At 45.3% G+C, this 18,371-nt stretch overlaps 1 protein-coding gene across 5 annotated transcripts in view; it reads right to left on the bottom strand.

Annotated features, from left to right (window-relative positions):
• IST1 (IST1 factor associated with ESCRT-III) overlaps positions 1–18,371 on the bottom strand; it is a 615,340-nt gene that overhangs the window by 86,027 nt on the left and 510,942 nt on the right. For all 5 annotated transcript variants that reach the window (XM_069635496.1, XM_069635499.1, XM_069635500.1 and 2 more), the window contains exon 7: positions 8,127–8,333. In XM_069635496.1, coding sequence (XP_069491597.1) covers positions 8,127–8,333 — 207 coding nt within the window. The remainder of the gene's footprint in view (positions 1–8,126; positions 8,334–18,371) is intronic.

Genomic DNA, 18,371 nt, shown 5'->3' with positions numbered 1-18,371 from the left:
TACTGAGGTCTCAGCAGGATTGCAAATGTTGGGAGGTAGAATGGTGCAGTTGAGATGAGTGGCCTGTGTGCTGGAAATATTTCTTTCAGTAGGAGGGACAAAGGTTCTTCATTTTCACATCTAGGCTGACGGATAGGAGCATTTAATATGTTTCCATATTCATTTGAGATGTCTCCACATCAGCTAGAGAGGCAAGCAGATGATCCTAAGAGGGTGTCAAATCCACATTTAGGTCAGTCAGGCATACCTAAGATGAACGCCTCACTGCTAGACCGTGAATATAAATGTTAAGACATTGTCGCAACATCTTATGCAGCTTTTATAACTTGTCTAGACACTGATGCCTAATGTTTCAACATCGAAAAGCAGTGTTGTGATGTCAAAGAAGTAGGTTTTCGATGTCGAGGAAGACAATGTTGTGGAACCCGATGTTAAGGCAATCGTCAGTGAGTGGGTTGACATCAATGGTGTCGTCAAAGGTGGTGCATGTGTCTTTGGAATGGCAGTCGTAGTAGACGCTTGTGAGGAATTCGACCATACGCATGGCCGGTGTGCGCTCGCCTGGGCTTTTTTTGATATTTTATTAGGAAATTGAATGATGGGAGAACTAAACCGCACACAGTTTCCCATGCTGGCTGCACAACAAACAGTCACGTGTACTCTGGGACAGGAATATGAGATTCTGGATGGCTTTTGGAAGTGACCTAATTGAAAATCCTCCTGATGAAAGTTCCAAACCTATCGATGAGAACTGAAACATGTTGAGGCATCTTCCCAAGACTAGTTTTTAGACTTGGGGGGTTCTTTGTTATAGCATATTGTAAACATACAATGAACTCCTAGTTGATGTATCGAGTTCATACAGGGGTATCCAATTCTGATCGATTTTGGGATACAGAAATGTGTGATCATTATTGATGTAATAGGTCCTTGTGTGCCATTGTTTTGTCCGTCGTCTTTTTCCCTGACGTTTTTGTAAAATGCCTTTTAAATGTTGATTTTTTTAACATGCTTTATGAATTATTTAATAAAATGTATTTTTGATAAGTTACATGGGATGAGAAGAACTGTTGTCTGTTGAATTGACCCTGTCTCTTATGTATATGGACCTTTCTGTACCCCGACTGACAGGGTGTAGTGGACACTCTCCTGGGTGCGGTAAGAGTGGACATTTGGGGTTTCCCTCCTAATTTAGAATGATGATATATTTATACAACCTTGACCGGACAGTCCATTTTATCATTGGGTAATAATTGCATTTTCCCTGCGATGCAACTAACCAACGATCCACGACCTTGCGGAGATAAGCCTGCCATTCCGTCCACGTTACAAAATTGGACAAGGAGGTTAATAATTGACTTGCGTTTGCAATCTGTTTGTATCCCTTCTGGTGTACTAGAGCTGTGGGGCTGATTGATTGTTAGAAACGGATATTCATCCCTGGACAACTGGTGCCCCGGAAGTTGATTTGTCACAGCCGTGATAGTAAGCATGAGAGTGCCGTACATTTAGAAGACTTGCCCCTTAACATTAAACAGTGCCCACACTGGTTGTGATGATGTCTGGAAGCCGCTAAGGGACCCTAGTGGGTGTCAAGAGGGCTTTGCAGTGCTTCCATACCTGGAGCTGCTCAATGTAGGTGTTCTAAAGGGGAAATACCTCTCTTCCCACTCCGCCGTAGCTCTGGCTCACTCTTGCTGTGCGCTAAGCCTTATACCATCTCTGTACTTCAGCATACGAGAAGCCATTTTCAGGCAAATGTGACGCTCCTGGGAAGTGTGACTGTTCAAGCCATGCACAAGGCAGTCATATTTTTTAGATTTCTTTCCCCACAGGTGGCTCAGCAAACAAAAGGTCCTGTCACAGATGCTTTTACTGTACAGCTAACAGTAAAAGACACAAAGTAAAATTTCTCACAAAAAAGGATTTTAATATCAAAAAAGCTTCAAAGAAGCAGAGAGTATGGTTCTCAGACATTTCCTCAAAGGGTTGGAAGAAATGGCTCTAACTCTTCAGAACGCTTCAGTCTTAAAAGAACAAGTTACTTACCAACTGGTAACGTTCTTTGGACTGGATGTTCCTCCAACGTATTCCACATCTTTGATATGTAATGTCGACAGCTGTGCTGCCTCGGAAATTTTTTGGCAGAGGGAATCCTGCGTCGATGGCATCGGGTCAATGTCCCTCGTAGGCCTCCGTCGAGGGTGACGTCATCGGATGTTATAAATAGCACACATGGCACCCGTAGCCTCAGTTCATGTTTTTTCCCTCCACAACGTGTGACCTACTCGCACACAATGCCTGCTTGACTGCACATAGCCTTGTGGGAACACAATCTGCAATAGCATAGGAAATTCTTCAGAGGTGCAGGCTGGGAGAACAATGTGGAATACGTTGAAGGAACATCCAGTCGAAAGAACTTTACCAGTTGGTATAAGCAACTTGTTCCTCGAATGGATTGTGTCCTCCAACGTATTCCACATCTTTGACAGACTCCCAAAGCAGTATCAGTGATAGGAGGAGGGGGAAGAATTTAGATAAACCCAATTAGATGGCAGAATAAAGCACTGCTTTACCGAAGGCCATATCTTGACGATGGACAGTATCCAGGGAGTAATGCTTGACAAAGGTGTGGATGGAAGACCACGTTGCAGCATCACAAATATTCTTAACCGGTACTCCCCGTTGCAGGGCTGTAGATGTAGCCACGCCCCTGGTGGAGTGAGCTCGCAAACCCTCAGGAGGGTCCATGCCAGCCAATCTATAACATTCAGCAATGGGGAGGATAATCCACCTGGATAAGGTCTGTTTGGTAACAGCCTGGCCCAATCGGTGTCCAGTCTACCCCACAAACAATTGGTCGACCACTCTGACCCTGGACATCGTAGAAATATAAAAGCTCAACGCTCTCCTAGGGTCCAACCTATGGAGCCTCTCCTCTTCCTTACCAGGATGAGGAGGGGGATAGAAAGCAGGAAGTACCACCTTCTGGCTCAAATGAAACTCAGACACTACCTCAGGTAGGAAGGACGGACGGAGCCACAGTACAACCCTATTGTTGTGGAACACAGTAAAGGGTGGCTTAGATGAAAGTACCTGCAATTCGCTCACTATGCGAGCATATGTAACTGCAATCAAGAAAACTTTCTTGAAAGTCAACAGTCTCAAAGGACAAGAGTGCAAAGGTTCAAACGGAGCAACCATCAAGAATTTCAAGACTAAATTCAGATCCCACACCGGCACCTGAAAAGGGCACGGTGGGGACACATTTGTGAGCCCTTTTAGAAACTGGGTAATCAAAGAAATCTTAAAATAAGAACATTCTTCAGACGAGCGCTTGAAAATAGCGCCGCCAGGTAACCTTTAATGGTACCCACGTGAAGACCTTTGTGGGTTAAAGACAGCAAGAAAGAATGAACCATCGGAATGGAACACTGAAAAGGATAGACGTGTCCTCTGCACCAGTCGCAAAACTCACGGCAACGGTACTGAGATTTGGTTGCCGGACACCTGGCCGAAAGCAACACCTCCATCACGTCACCCGGGAGGTCCCAATCCTTATACCTCAACCTTTCAGAAACCAAGTGTGAAGGTTGAGAGTCTTGACCTCTGGATCTAGAACCCAAACCCACCCCTTTTACGAGAGAAGATCCTCTCTGTGGGGAAGACTGCGTGGAGGATAGATGGCAATTTCTAGAAGGTCCGGTTACCACGCTAACCTGGCCCAATGCGGAGTAATTAGGATCATGCAGGACTCTAACCTCCTCAACCTCCTTAGAACCTGAGGAATGACGGGGACCAGAGGAAATGCGTACAGAGGTGGGAATGACAAATCCATGACAAATGCGTCCCCTAAAGCTCCTGTCAGAGGAAATTCCCTTGAGCAATATGTCTCGCACGGTTGACACCGGTTGCAAACAGATCCACTTGAGGGGTTCCCCAAAGGGCGAAGATCTCCTGTAGGACTTCCTGAGGCAATTCCCACTTGTGGGAGACCTCCCTCTGCATGCTCAGAGCGTCCGCCGCCGTATTGTCCTCTCTGGCCAGATGAACTGCCGAGAGTCAAATTCCTTGCTTTATCGCCCAGAACCAGAGCTGCATCGCTTCTCTGCACATCGGGAGTGACCCCACACCTCCTTTTTTGTTGATGTAATGCATGGCCACTGTGTTGTCTGTCATGATCAGGACACTCTTCCCTCGCACAGACGGCAGAAAAGCCTTCAGGGCTAGCCTGTTGGACCTCAGCTCCAAAACACTGATGTGGAGTTTGGACTCCGATGGAGACCAAAGCCCGCTGGTGGTTAGCTCGTTGGCATGCGCTCCCCATCCTGTGAGGGAAGCATTCGTCACTACCGCCATCTCCGGCCACGGTTGCCAAAAAGGTTCCCCTTTCATCAGATTCCCTTTTCAGGCCCACCACAGAAGATCCTGAAAGACCGTGCATGGAACCTGAAGGAGATACGACATTTTGCCTGAGAATTGCGAACACTGCGTCCTGAGAGCCCATTGAAGGGATCTCATCCTCAGTCTGGCCTCTGGCACCAGAAAAATGCAGGATGCCATGAGGCCGAGCAACTTAAGAATTTGAAAGCCGGGAGACTCTGGGCGTGTTGAAATTTGTCAACGATCTGCACAACGTGGCAAGCACTTCCCCAGGGACGTGTCAAATACAGCCCCGATTTATACTGGAGCTGTTGGGAAGGTGTCATTTGTGACTTCTTGAAATTGAGGGAGAGGCCCAGCTTGTGAAGGGAGTGGCAGGTGACGCTGAGATGATGCAAGGCTTGTTCTGGAGAACGCGCTCTGATCAGCCAGTCGTCCAGGTAGGGTAGACGTGAATCCCCCCCTCTCCTGAGGTACACTGCCACCACCACCATCGAGGTCAACCCGAATGGCAGGACCCGAAACTGAAAGTGTGAGTTGCCAACTGCAACCCTCAGGTATTTTCTGTGCTTTGGATGTATTGGCACATGATAAGCATCCTGTAGGTCCAATGACATCAACCAATCCTGAAGTCGAAGGGCCTGAAGGACCTGAGAAAGAGTGACCATCTTTAACTTGTCCATCCTGAGGAAATTGTTCAAGCAATGCAAGTCCAAAATGGGTCTCAGTCCTCCGTCTTTCTTGGGAATCAAAAAATGTGGGGAATACCAGCCCTTGTTCCCCTCCACCACAGGCACTTGTTCTATAGCGCCTTTCTCCAACAGGGTCAAGATTTCCTGCACAAGGAGCGGATCTGGAAACTTCAAAGAGAGCTTCCTTTGTGGATTGTCGTGAGGCCGGCGTAAGAAGGGGAGGCAGCAGCCGTGGGCTATTGTTTCCAGAACTCATACATCTGAAGTAATAGCTCGCCACTCGTCGAGATGCTGAGACAGTCTGCTCCCAACCGGCGAACAATGGGACCTGACCTCATAGTTGTTTTGGAGCGGCTGAGTGCCTGAAGGCAAAGAGGCAGCAGCCTGAGCAGCTTTGGCACCTCTTCCCCATCCACCACGAGCAACTTTACGGTGGCCCCTTTGACTGGCCGCTCCTCTCGTCCTACCAAAAGAGGAGTAGGAACGAAAGGAACCACCCCCTCCACTGCTGTCCCCTAGGACGAAAAGGCGGAGGTTGACGCACAGCTTCGCCCAAAGATTTCGCAGCTGCTTTGGAAGTCTGCAACCTCTCAAGGCTCTCGCCAGCCTTGCTGCCAAACAAATGAGAGCCGTCAAAGGGCATGTTGAGAAGACTGGCCTGCACATCTGGAGCAAACCCAGACCTCTGCAACCACGCAAACCTGCGTATCATGGTGTTCGTAGCCATGGACCGGCTGACACTATCGGCAGTGTCCAACCCAGACTGAAGGGATTCACACATGGCATGCTTGACATCCTGCACAATAGCAAGGAACCCATCCCTTTCTTCCCCTTTGGGAATATGCTCAGCCGCTAGAGAGACAATTCCACAGAGTGTGCAAATATTTTGCCGTTGGCCGATTTCAGTGCCATACTCGCAGCTGAAAATACCTTGCGTGACGATCCATCGAAGCGCTTGTGGTCCCCATAAGAAGGGATGGTAGGGTACGCCGCCTGCCTCGAGGTGGCCGTGGCCTTCTGAACCACCAAACTCGGTGTGGGGTGTGTGGATAGGCAGCTGGGGTCGCTACTGGATGGGTGGTATTCTTTGTCAACAACTTGTTGACCGCCAGAAGAAACTCTGGAGTGTTCCAAGTAGCCGCCACCCTTTTCTGTAACGCAATGTGAAAAGGCAACACTGGGTCAGTTGATGGATGCGGATCTAAAATATGAGTCAGGTCATCCTGATCCAAGTCAACTGGAGGGCTAGACCACCCGAGGTACTTCGTACCTCTCGACATCAAACTCCTATAGGAGGATTCAGCATGAGCCCCACACTCTGGCCTACCAAACTCCATCTCAAGAGATGTGTCAAGGCCACTTTCATCATGTAATGACTGACACAGATCCTCCAACTGACAGTCCTCGGAAAAGACAATGTCAGGAGCTTCAGGTGTTTCACCAGGAATAGCAAAAGGCTCCAGTTCAACATCAGATCTCTCCTTATCCTCATATATATTCTGTAGAGAATGAAAGAACTCCTAAGGTACAGGAGCAGACCTGCATTCAAGAACAGGCGTCACAGTCTTAGACAAAGCGTTTCTCAGAGGATTCACAGACACAGGGGCCTCCACCAGCAAATTCCGCTCATTTGGCCCCACTGGCAACGAGCGGCATCGGCGTGGACGTCGACAGTGGCGCCGAAGGCTCCAAGGGCAAAGCCCCGACAGCCACACTCTATGGATATAGTGGTGACGGTGCAACGCCTTTGACACCTTCCCAGACTTCAACAGTTTCGTCAGAGACGAAGACGCAACCTGGATCTGGCACGTCTCTGGCGGTCTACCAGAAATTTGTCCGAACGGCACCTCGGCAGTTCCCGATGTTTATCGCGCGACTGCCGAAGCCTGAGGGCGTGTGAGCGTCGGACCGAGACCGTTCCCTGCCGGCTTCAACAGATGGTGCGAATGGAAGAGTGCCCTGAGATTGAAAAATCTCCAGCATTTTCTCCCTGAATGCCTCCCACTCCTCCAGAGTAGAGGAGTTTGTGGGACAAGCCACTTTCCTTGGAGAGCCATCATCCGATGAGGACGGGGAAGGCGAACGGTGACGCTGCTTCCGAGAGTGTCTCGACGAAGAGGACGAGTGGCGGGAACCACTCCGGGACCGAGATCTCCTGGATTCCCTCCGATGGGGAGTCTCACCTCTCGAGTCGTCAGTGGACAGACCAGCAGTCTTTTTGGATTTACAGGGTTTGGATACCCGACCTACTTGCAATTTCCCCTTACGCTCCAGCAAGGCCTTGGCAGTCAACGACTGGCACTTCGAGCAGTCGTCCATGTCATGGCTCTATCCCAGACACCATAAGCAGATACAGTGCGGGTCCGTGATGGACATTTTGGACTTCCAGTCCCGACACTTTTTAAAGCCAGACCGCAGGGTAGGCGGGGTAGAAGAAAAAGACATTATCGAAGAAGATAATACGAAGCACGCTGAGTTCTCGAAGCAAACATGTTTGCGGAAACAACGGACTGAGGCTACGGGCGCTGTGTGTGCTATTTATAACATCCAATGACATCACCCTCGACGGAGACCTATGAGGGACATCGACCCGACACCATCGACGCATGATGCCCTCTGACAAAAAATGTCCTTAGCAGCACAGCTGTGGACATGTCAAAGATGTGGAACACGTTGGCGGGCACAATCCATTCGAAAAAGTGTTACTTTCTGACGTATACGATTGAAAGAGCCACTGTTCCTCTACGGTCATAGTTTCTATGAGTTAGCTAGGCAGGGAATCACTGTACACATGTGCCTAAATGGGGGAAAACGATGTCACAAATGGCCAGATAGGCTTTATTTCATAATGCTCCCATTTTAATTAAATGTTCTTTTCATTATTTTACAAATGTTAATAAAAATACACCTCGCAGCAAGTCAAAGAAATTCAGCATTTACACATATCAATGACCACAAAATGATGGAGAATCAGCATTTACATCAATGCATTAAGACAGCACTCTTTCAACTTTTAAGTAACCTGCCCCAGAAGAAAAGAAAATCCCTTACTGGACCATGGGGAGCAGGATACGTGAAAGGTGGATTTGATGGCATTGGCATAGGCACTGTTCCTGCTGGGGCTCCAGAGAACATGGTGAAACCGCCACCACCACCGCCGCCGCCTCCTCCTGGACCGCCCTTCTTTACATCATCTGTAAAACCAACATCAACCCCGACATCTATGAGATCAGATGCCTCGCCCTTGGGAGCTTCGGCCTATGTAAGGGAAACATAAAAAACAATTAATTTCTCCAGGAAGTCAGTATGCAAACTTCAGCAAGGTGGGAGAGGTATTTGAGATCAGTGAGTGAAATAGATAAAGAGGCATAACATTTTTAGGTAAAATATAATAATTACACATTTCGAAAGGCTACTTACCTGTAAGCAAAGTTATCAGTTATGACAATTGTTAGGGAGAATGTTGTACAAACCTCTGGTGAGGGCTGTTCCACCATCTAACTAAGAGGTGGGGCAGCTCACCAAACCTAATTAGCAAATACGTCAGATTTAACTACAGGCAGGGGAATTAGGGTGACACCAAGCTACAACTAGTTAACCAAATCACACCAGAAAAGTATACTGACAAATAAACACCTTTTTTAAGTTACATATAAATATATCTATTAGTTCAAATAAGTACTCAGGTAGACAATATACAAAGTAGAAATACACAGCGTATGTACAAAAACAGTAATTTGTCAAGAAAAAAGGAATCAGGAGGGGGGTAGCCAGTGCCAAACACCATCTCAATAATTCTAACCTTTAGAACACAGTATTAGGGATAAAACAAATGTGCATCTCACAGTAACTGCAGGACCCAGAGCAAGTATACTCACAAACATTTTCAAGAGGGACAAAAGTTTTGCTTGGTTTGGTCGTGCGTATTGATTGATGGCCATTGCCAAACAGCTGAATATCCCCAAAACATTAACATTTCAGTTTACAGACACTAGGTTTGCAAAGTCAAAACAAAAATTGTTATTTTACAAAGCACATTAAGCAAGTATTGTTAATAGAAAATACATTATTTAAATATGTCTTCATAGGCCTTATTACAGGTTCAGTGAATGTTTCTTGATGTTTATCCCCAGTGTTATTGTAATGGTGCCACCTCATTACAGGCTTATCATCCCGATGGTCCCCACAAGACCTATTTCAGTAGCTGTGCACCCAACCTGTAAAAAGTATTTTGTAGCCATTAAAAATCCTCATATTGGGGTTGAAAATGGTTTACGTGCATTGTACATTATATGGCTACTGTGCAATATTTTATTTCACACAATAGTCAAACCTGCATTACAGTGATGCCCGCTTCTTCGTTCTCTTACAACTATCCTAATAGAACTAAACTCTATTGCAGTAAAGGGGTGTCCTTCCCTTCGGTACAGGGAAACATATTTAAATACAGCTCAGGAGATTTTACATGGTTTACCTCAACCACTTGGGTGGAGGGGAAAAAGTGATGTATTACAAGGTGATACTGTAATACAGCGGTATGTGCAGGTGGCATCACTCCAAGGGAATAATCCTGGGATGTATAAACTCTCAGCCCTTTAATATGATGGGCACTAAATAGGCAGGATTTGTGTTATCACCATACCTTCAATGAGACCCCCACAGGGTGCGCTTTGATGGCACTAGGCCAATGACCTTTGGTTGAAAGTAGCGACAAATGGTGCATTTTAAAGCCCACCAAGGAAGTAACATTAGTAAGGCATGATCGGATGAAAACACATTTTTAGAGCGCTTTAGATGAAGTCCTACATGGAATACGTGTGACAGAGCTGTTCCATGTCTTGCATTTCAAAGCTACTTGGGCCAGTAAAACAGACAAAAACTGTGATCGTTTTTTTTTTTAATGACACGAGTTGAACTTGACCAAGGAATATTTAGAATCTTATTGTAATAGGAATTTTAAAGAAAATATTACAAGTAGCCTGGTATGTTGCAATAACTATCATTAGATTGAATTACTGGGGCATTTGAGAGAAACATTCCAAGTCCTACTCTCCAAAAGGAAAAGGAAGCTCCATCTCTGTGCATCTTATTATAATACATATATCCTATTCTCTCACCCCCTGGATCCATGAGTGTCACTGGCAATAGCGTAAGGAGACCGCTTATGGTGACAGAGTGATTTACAAAACTGTGCATATAATAATTGAGCCTGCGCTTCAGATGGGATTACTGGACATGAAAGGGCTGCACCTTACATATGGTAACTATACCTTGCATTAGGTATTAACTGGCATTACTGATGCATTGGAGGCTGCACTTTGTATTTTATGTCAGCAACTAGAAATATAAGGCAGCACATTTCATTTGGTGACTTCACCATGCACAGGAGACATTAACTGCCATTAGATGGCATTGCTGAAGTATTAGGAGGCTGTGTTTGCACATGATCACAGCACCTGAAAATGTAAGGCTGCATCTTTCAAACAAAACCCTGTGTGTTAACATACAGAATGATTCAATAGAAAACCCAAATCATATGTCTATATTCAATGCTTATTTTTTAACATGAATCTTCCCACTTGGCACCTCATGACTGGCAAAACAGATTATTTATGAATGCCTGCCTTTCATCCTGAGGTCCAAGTTGATCGTAAAATAAAAACACTTAAAATATTCAGTAAGTGCTAAACTCTGGGGTCAGCCCCTTTATTTGTTCCATCTGTGGTGTTCCTGGAGGTAGCAGAGACAATGTAGAGATAAGATCAGGGACGCCCCGGCAAATGTACGTTATGTTGATTTGAACGGCGCACAGCTACCACCCAAGTGTAGTCTCCAAGCGTCTGAAAGGCTGCAAATAAATGAGTATCTGTGTCCTTGAGGAAGTGGGAAAACTGACAATAGCATACAGCTGGGGCCCATCAAAACCCAGGATACATTTAGGTTAAGAGCCCCAGAATATTTACGCTTACAGAAAAATAGATGCAGTAACACCCCAAAAAAATGAAACTTTCTAATTAGCAGAAGTGCAATTCAGGCTTTAAAATAAAGATAAAACCACTGATGCAGGCCAGCATTCCAGTTTTTTGACGAATAACTTAATGCACCCAAGGAGGATACATGAAACATTTTCAGAGACAGGCAACTATCCATAAAGTTACTTTCAGGAGGATTTCAGGCAAGTTAAAAGTTTAAATGGGACGAATCCATGTTTAAGGAGAAAAGAAAACCAAGTGCCAGTTCTAAACCACAGATGCGGAGATGGTGGCAACAGGGCACCAGGAGTCCCTCAAGAGGAGCTTCAGTAGCAACTTCGAGACCAAGCAGTCCCAGAAGGAGAACCAGCCAGGCAGAATTCAGCCCCAATGCTTACGAATGAGAAAATGCAGTTGTAGCACATCCAAGGGTAAGGCCCGAGAACAACCCACCAGCCCAGAGTAAGTACTTAGGAGGAATGGTTCCCCAAATACAGTTGAGAAAACCCAAAAGCAACCTGGTGGGTGTACTGCGCTTCTTTTCCAGGTGCAGTTTACAACATCTCCACAAAATCAGAACCAGGTACAGCTTAGCCACTATGGACAGTCTCTGTGTAAAATTCGTTTGTAGAAAACAATCCAAATGAATCAAGTACAAGTACACACGTACACACACGCACACACACACACACACACACACACACCCCCCTTTGCCCCCCCAACCAGCCACCAAAAAACAAAAAAGGGGCTCCTCGGAAACTGGATGACAGCCAGTCAAACTTTGCCCCAAAACCCACCAAATCTACAGGTTTCCTCCCACAGGATCTGACCACCCCACCTAGAGCGTGGAACAGGTCTAGACCAGCTAAAAAATGAGTTCATGTGGGCATAGCATTTTTTTACATACCTCGTGGTTTCCATGAACAAAGAGAGGCCCCAAAAACAAAATGACAGAGAGCAGGACTTAAAAAACAAGCATTGGCAATGCCAAATGTTTGGGCTTTGGTGGGAATCTAATAGCAGTTCCTGCGCAATGCCCAATACACACATGGTCCATCAATGGGTGGGCAAATAACCAGACGCCTACAATCGTTGATTCGTCTCCAACATACGGTACTCACACAATCCGAAGAGATGCAACAAAATGCACCAAAACGGAAGCATCCGCAACTTCAAGTAATTAATTCTGGGCTCTGCTTGGCTGCAAGACAAGCTAGCAACCAAAGCTGCGCCTGCAAGAAAAACATAGGTTTCAGCTCTGCGCTACTAAAAATAAAATTCAAACGTGATTATCCTAATTCTGGTCAATCACAGATGGATGAAATCCTCATTCCACCTCAATGGGATTCAAACACGTGACCTATAAATTGCATTCTGTGCTCAGCGGGTGTATTCGCTCAATCCAACCCAAAAGTACGTACACAAATATGAACACGCATCAACTGTGATAAGAATTTAACAGGACCTCAGTGCAAAGAACACATGTGAGGACACACATTACTTATACATGTAGTGGCTGGAAGAACACTTGGTTCAGACATTTTGATTACACCAACAGCTCGTCTATATGAACAACTATGCTGTTCACTCTTTGAATGGTGCCTAGAAAAAACACTGGCAACTCGCGAACAACACAAAGTTTGATGTTGGTGCACGACAGAGATAGCTCAAAAAGATCCCAGGAGCATGTGCTTTTGGCAGGGAGGGTAAGGTTGTGGATGGGAATGGCCATAGAGATTGTCATGACTATGGGAGGTCAATGTATGGGTAAACAAAATACCTACAAGCTATGTGTCCAGACCAGCAACGCACCAGCACTTGAAACAGTGTAAAAAAAACTTCTACGTGCATTTTGCCAGAATTTATTATGCAAAGAAATGTATGGTCATGTAAAATAGAAGTGAGACAGAATCACTTGTCTTCCACATGGGCTATAATAGGGTTAAAACCCCAAATATAAAACATTCCATTCTCTGCTTAATGCATTTTGAAATAAACAGCATTTGAGTGTGCGTTTTTAACAGCCATTGTAGTCATTCTTATTCAACAACCCACACTGCAGGAACCCATGCCGTTCTAGTCACGCAGATTATTGAAGGGAACCTACTATCCATGCAAGCTCATACTTTGAAAAGGCTTTCTTCTGCATTACACAGCGTTTCGCAGACTGCATCATATTATTAACGATTAGAACACAGAAAATCTCATCCCACATAATGCACTTCACAGGCGTGCTTGATTTAAACATAGATCACATTTGCATCGCTGTAGGATGCCACAAGGATGAGCACGAACAGGGATAGAGCAGAAGGCAGGGATGGGCAATGAGGAGAGGGGCCTTGAAATGCAACAAGACTCAGGTTGAGGAGCAGAGATGTTCACCGGGTGTCACTGGCTATTATACATTAATAGAGAACAGTTTATTGCTAGTAAAACGATTTCATGATATAATGGTGTGCTGGTGACATCAACAGACCACTTGACCTTCACTCTCAGCGTGTACGATGCCCCCGGACCGACGATGGTATGAAATTCGAGGTGATCCACCTGACATTCCTTTATTCATTGAAGTTCCAATAGAGAATTTATGTTTTCGGGGAGGTTACATAAATGATCAAATCCAGTGTCATACACTTAACACCTCTAGTTCTGTCGTATTTTCCGGGCTCTAGGGCGCGCGAACAGTGGGTTTTGTCAACACCCTGTCGGCCTGATGTAGAGCGATGGATCAGAAGTCTTTTTCAACTTCTCCGAAGGGGTAGGTGTTGCCTGCCGCCTTCGCAAATACCTCAAACTTTAGAAGCCATTGTTTTAGGGAAGCTTACAGGCAAGGAATCGGAAGAGGTCGATCGAGAACAATGGTACCCCTATCTGGATTTCCTCGAGGAGGGCGACAAAGAGTGATGAAACCTTCACCTAGAACGCTTCACATATTAGCTGCGTTTCTTTGATCAGTGAGGAGAAACTTCTCTCGAGCGCTTGTCTTTGGAAGATTTAACCTTCGATGGAGTGGTCGAAGCAGATCTGACATAAGGCCTACCCAAGACGAGTTTCCCCTTCCTCTCTTTTAAGGCCTTTACTTTTATCGATTGACATGAGCCACAGTCATTGACTTTGTGGCCCGTTCCCAAATACCAAAGACATACTCAATGCAGATCTGTTATTGACATCTTGGAGCCGCAATCGGTACAAGGGTAGGCGTGGACGTCAAGTTTTTTGAAGTGCGTAGTAAAGAAACTCAAGGCGAGTAAACCGCTTCGAGCAAGCTGTGTGGCAAAACGGAACTGAACTGAGGCAACGGGGACGGTGCGTGCCATTTATACTGATGCCAACATCCTACTCGAGACGGACGGAGGCCGTCGAGGGATACAAGGTCAGTGACGATGGCGCACTGAGCCCTCTGTTGTGAAAGATTTCTGAGCTACAAGCAGGATATCGGAGTATATCAAAGATGACAAATATGTGGGAGGTAGGAATCAATCCATCAGAAATGTAAATGTTGAACGCATAGTGGTCTCCAGGTCAACTGGAGCAAATCAATCCTATATCCATACCGGGGGGTGGTGGGGAGCTTTGGCAATACCCAATGACTGTACATTCAGAGTAGCTGTCAGTTCGTTCAAGAACCTGGGCGTTCAGATCCGTCAGGTTCCCACAACCTTCCTGGGACACCTATAACTGACCGGTTTATTGCTGACACAAAGTTCTGGTCAGTTTTGCCCTTGATGAGAAGGGCAGCAATGTTTACAATGACAACGCTGTACAGGTTTTTGTAGATCCTCCATTACACTCCTCTCCGGGTCCCAGAGAGAGAATTCCAGGTGATTGCAAGGGCTCTGAGGAAATTGCTCTGGTAAGACTCTCAGCCCAGAATAGCACTGCATTCCCTGTACAGTTCAGTGTGGCATGGCGGGATTGAGCTCCCGGATCTCAGTAAATATTATTGAGCTGGACAGCTGGCAGTGGCAAATGAGTGGTTGCTGGGGAACCTGTCCCATCTTCGTACCTGACTGGAGCGGGCCGGGATGGGAGGTAGGGATCAACTGCAAACAATCCATGGGAGGATAAAAGCAGTCGGACTACCTCCGATTTCGCAACTTGCAGAGAGGGTATGCAAGAAAGCCACAAAAAAGGCTGGATAGGAGGAAGTAGTGACCCTAAAGGCCCCACCACTATAGCAAAATTGCGACATGCCAGAGCTGCAGAAGTTGACCTTTGCGACTGAATGGCATGTCAAAAACATAAGAGTTTTGGATGATGTGCTCGGAGAGGTCTGATTGCGGTCATTCCAAGAACGGCAGCAAAGTACGCAATTGTCAGCGTCAGTCCATTATCCATATATCCAATTCCATCAGGTCATGTAGTCGCAGTTGCGAGAGAACTACGACCGCCCAGAACAGACACCTGTGGAGGCCAATACACATGCAGAACTCGAATTTTGACTTTGTATCAGATACGTGGCAGCTTTACAACATATCCCTTGACGAACCTCCAACAGAAGTGGGAAACGGACATAGGGTCTTTGGAGGCAGAAGAGTGGCAAGAGGCCTTAATAGCCCAGAGAGAGGTAGCTTTTCTGGCACACTTTAGACATATCTAATTGAAAATCCTATATAGGACGTAATACACCAGGGAACTGCTGTTTAAATGTGGCTGGGCGGCCGATTCAAACTGTTTATGAAGTCATACTGGATTGGGGGCGTTTTACCATACAATATGGATGTGCCCGAAAATCCGGAACTTTTGGATTAAGATCCAAGGCAGGGTGTCTACAGTGGTTTTACAGCCGGTCCCGACTGACCCGAAGTTGGCTCTACTGGGAATATGGGGTGAGACTGCATATTGCAATTTGAAAAACTGTTCATATCCAACTCCCTGATTGTGCCAAAAAGGAATATTGCCATGCTATGGGGGGCACGAGAAGTGCCCAGGCTGTCTAAGTGGGTGTTGGACATGGATAATATAGATCCAGGGGATATCGTTAGAAATTTGGTAAGATCTGGGACAAATGGGGGCATGCTGAGTGACCCTGTGACCCTGAGAATGTTGTTAAATGTATGACAGTCTACCTACATCAGGTGTGCACAACATAAGAGCCGCGGGCCAAATGTGGCCCTTCAGGAAATCATTTACGGCTCTCCAAGTAATGTAGTGTGCCTGGCCTAAGGTCACTGTCTTTACATCTCGATATCAGTAGTTTTACTTCTATTTAAAACAGGATTTCAGTCCCACAATGAAAATAAATCAAATTATTAAGACCATTATAAGGCACTTTATCACATAGAGTACAGTTTAAAATATCCAGCAATACATTAAAATGACCACCTCAAATCCCATGCTTTATTGATTTTCTTTAGCTCAAATTCATGCAGCGACATCCTACCACCCGCTCATCCACATAGACAGTCCGTACCACTGTATGCTACTTGTGTGGTACATTCGACCCTCCGGAATAAATCAGTTGTGCACCCCTGACCTACATGGATTGGTTATTCATTCTAGTTTGAGGCAACAAAGGAGCACTTTATTTTACGATTCTGCCTGTAATAATGTAATAATGTATGCATTGCAGGGCGTTTTGCTCTAATGGTTCGATTTTTCAAACTGCTGTGTGGTGGTTACTGCTTATTTACTGGTTATTATTATTATTGTCCACTTAATGCTAATTTTGTACGTGTGGAATCTTTTCAAGCCTTCTGTACTATATTTGTATTGTCTAATGCTCTGAGGTAACCAAAAGTCAGCACTTCAGGTACAATGCAGCTTAAGACACTGCTTACAGATGTCGAAGGATTGCTCTCCCCTGTTGAGAGGGCATGAATTTGGATATTTCCAGACTCAATAGCCCCCAACTCGCCTGCTGAGCTAGATCTGAAAACCACAACCTGGATGGCCACAGGGGAGCTATTAAAATCAATGTGTACTTCCTAGACAGTCAGAATTTGCTGATTACTTGCTGAACCAGAGTCGTAGGAGGAAACGCATAACACTTCAGAACATTGTACTGTATCTGAAACGCGTTCCCTCTCAACCCCACTGTCTGGCACCCCCATTAGACAAACCTGGGACACTTGGCATTGTTATTTGCGGTAAAGAGATCTATCTATCTATGGGGGACCCCAAATGTTGAACACACTTTGAACAATCGGCAGGCAAATTTCCCATTCATAAGAGTTCACTATGAGCCTGCTGAGTTTGTTTGCTTCCGTATTGCTCTTCCCTGGAACATGAGTAGCTCTTATCGAAATCCACTGCATGCTGACTCCCAAGATCTCGATGGCTAGCACGCACAATGCTGGGATGAAGTCCCTCCCTGCTGGGTGATATAAAATATAGACGTTGTACTGCAGATAAGCAACACAGCAGCCTGCAAAAGCAGAAAGGCGTGCCAGAAAGAGGACCTTGAGTAACAAAATAAGCAATATAAGCACAAAGGGCAATTTGTCATACAGTAGTGCCAGACCATACAACACAAATACAAAAAATACATTTTATTCCATTATAAAAATAAATGTAAATCACATACAAATAGTCACAATTATATAAACCATGGTAAAAACCTTTTAAATATACCATTTAGAAGTGTCCACACTTCTAACTGTTATCATAAAAGGTGCCCTATACTCTAAAATCGGACCATACATTAATTCCCTTTACCTGTGTCAGTCCAAATGTGAGCTGTTTGGGCTCTTCGTGTTGATGAGAAGGGTTGTGACTTGGGTGATAACACTTGCCGATTGAGGTGATCCTGGTGATGGCTTGGTGGTGGCATTACCGTCCACAATTGTAGGTGAATAATGGTGATGGGCAGATGAGGAGTGTGGAATTATTCCCCCTCTGACAGTACAGAATTGAAGGACACTTTCTTCACATGGTGTTATTTAGATCTAATGTGTTTGAAGCTTATGGCATTAAACAGTGGATGATACCATATAATAAGGTCGCTTTCCCTTCTCTTTAGTTACAGAGATTTAGTTGACTGTGTAAAACCTAGATGACCCTGTACTCAGAATACACACATTTAGGGTGTCTTAGTATTTATTACGTCTCTACCATCCTGATTTGCAAGAGATTACAGGTATGGGGGTTAATAGGTGTGGATAGGAACGACACATTTGTTTTGATGGTTAAAGATTTGAACCTAGTGGTTCCCAGTAGTGCATATGTGTAATTATGTGTGTATTGGTTTTGTCTTGTAGTGGCTTATATTTATTAAGACGGTGTAGATTATGACACACTGTGAATACGTGCCAAGAACACAGTAGAAGAATCATTGTCCCACAGATTAATTCTCCATGTGCATGGGTGACAAAACGTTGAGGAG

Source organism: Ambystoma mexicanum, chromosome 1q, assembly GCF_040938575.1.
Source record: "Ambystoma mexicanum isolate Mex_15411 chromosome 1q, UKY_AmexF1_1, whole genome shotgun sequence".
Classification (NCBI taxonomy): domain Eukaryota; kingdom Metazoa; phylum Chordata; class Amphibia; order Caudata; family Ambystomatidae; genus Ambystoma; species Ambystoma mexicanum.
The sequence above is the reverse complement of the archived record's forward strand: the minus strand, read 5'-3'. Positions and strand labels throughout refer to the sequence as shown.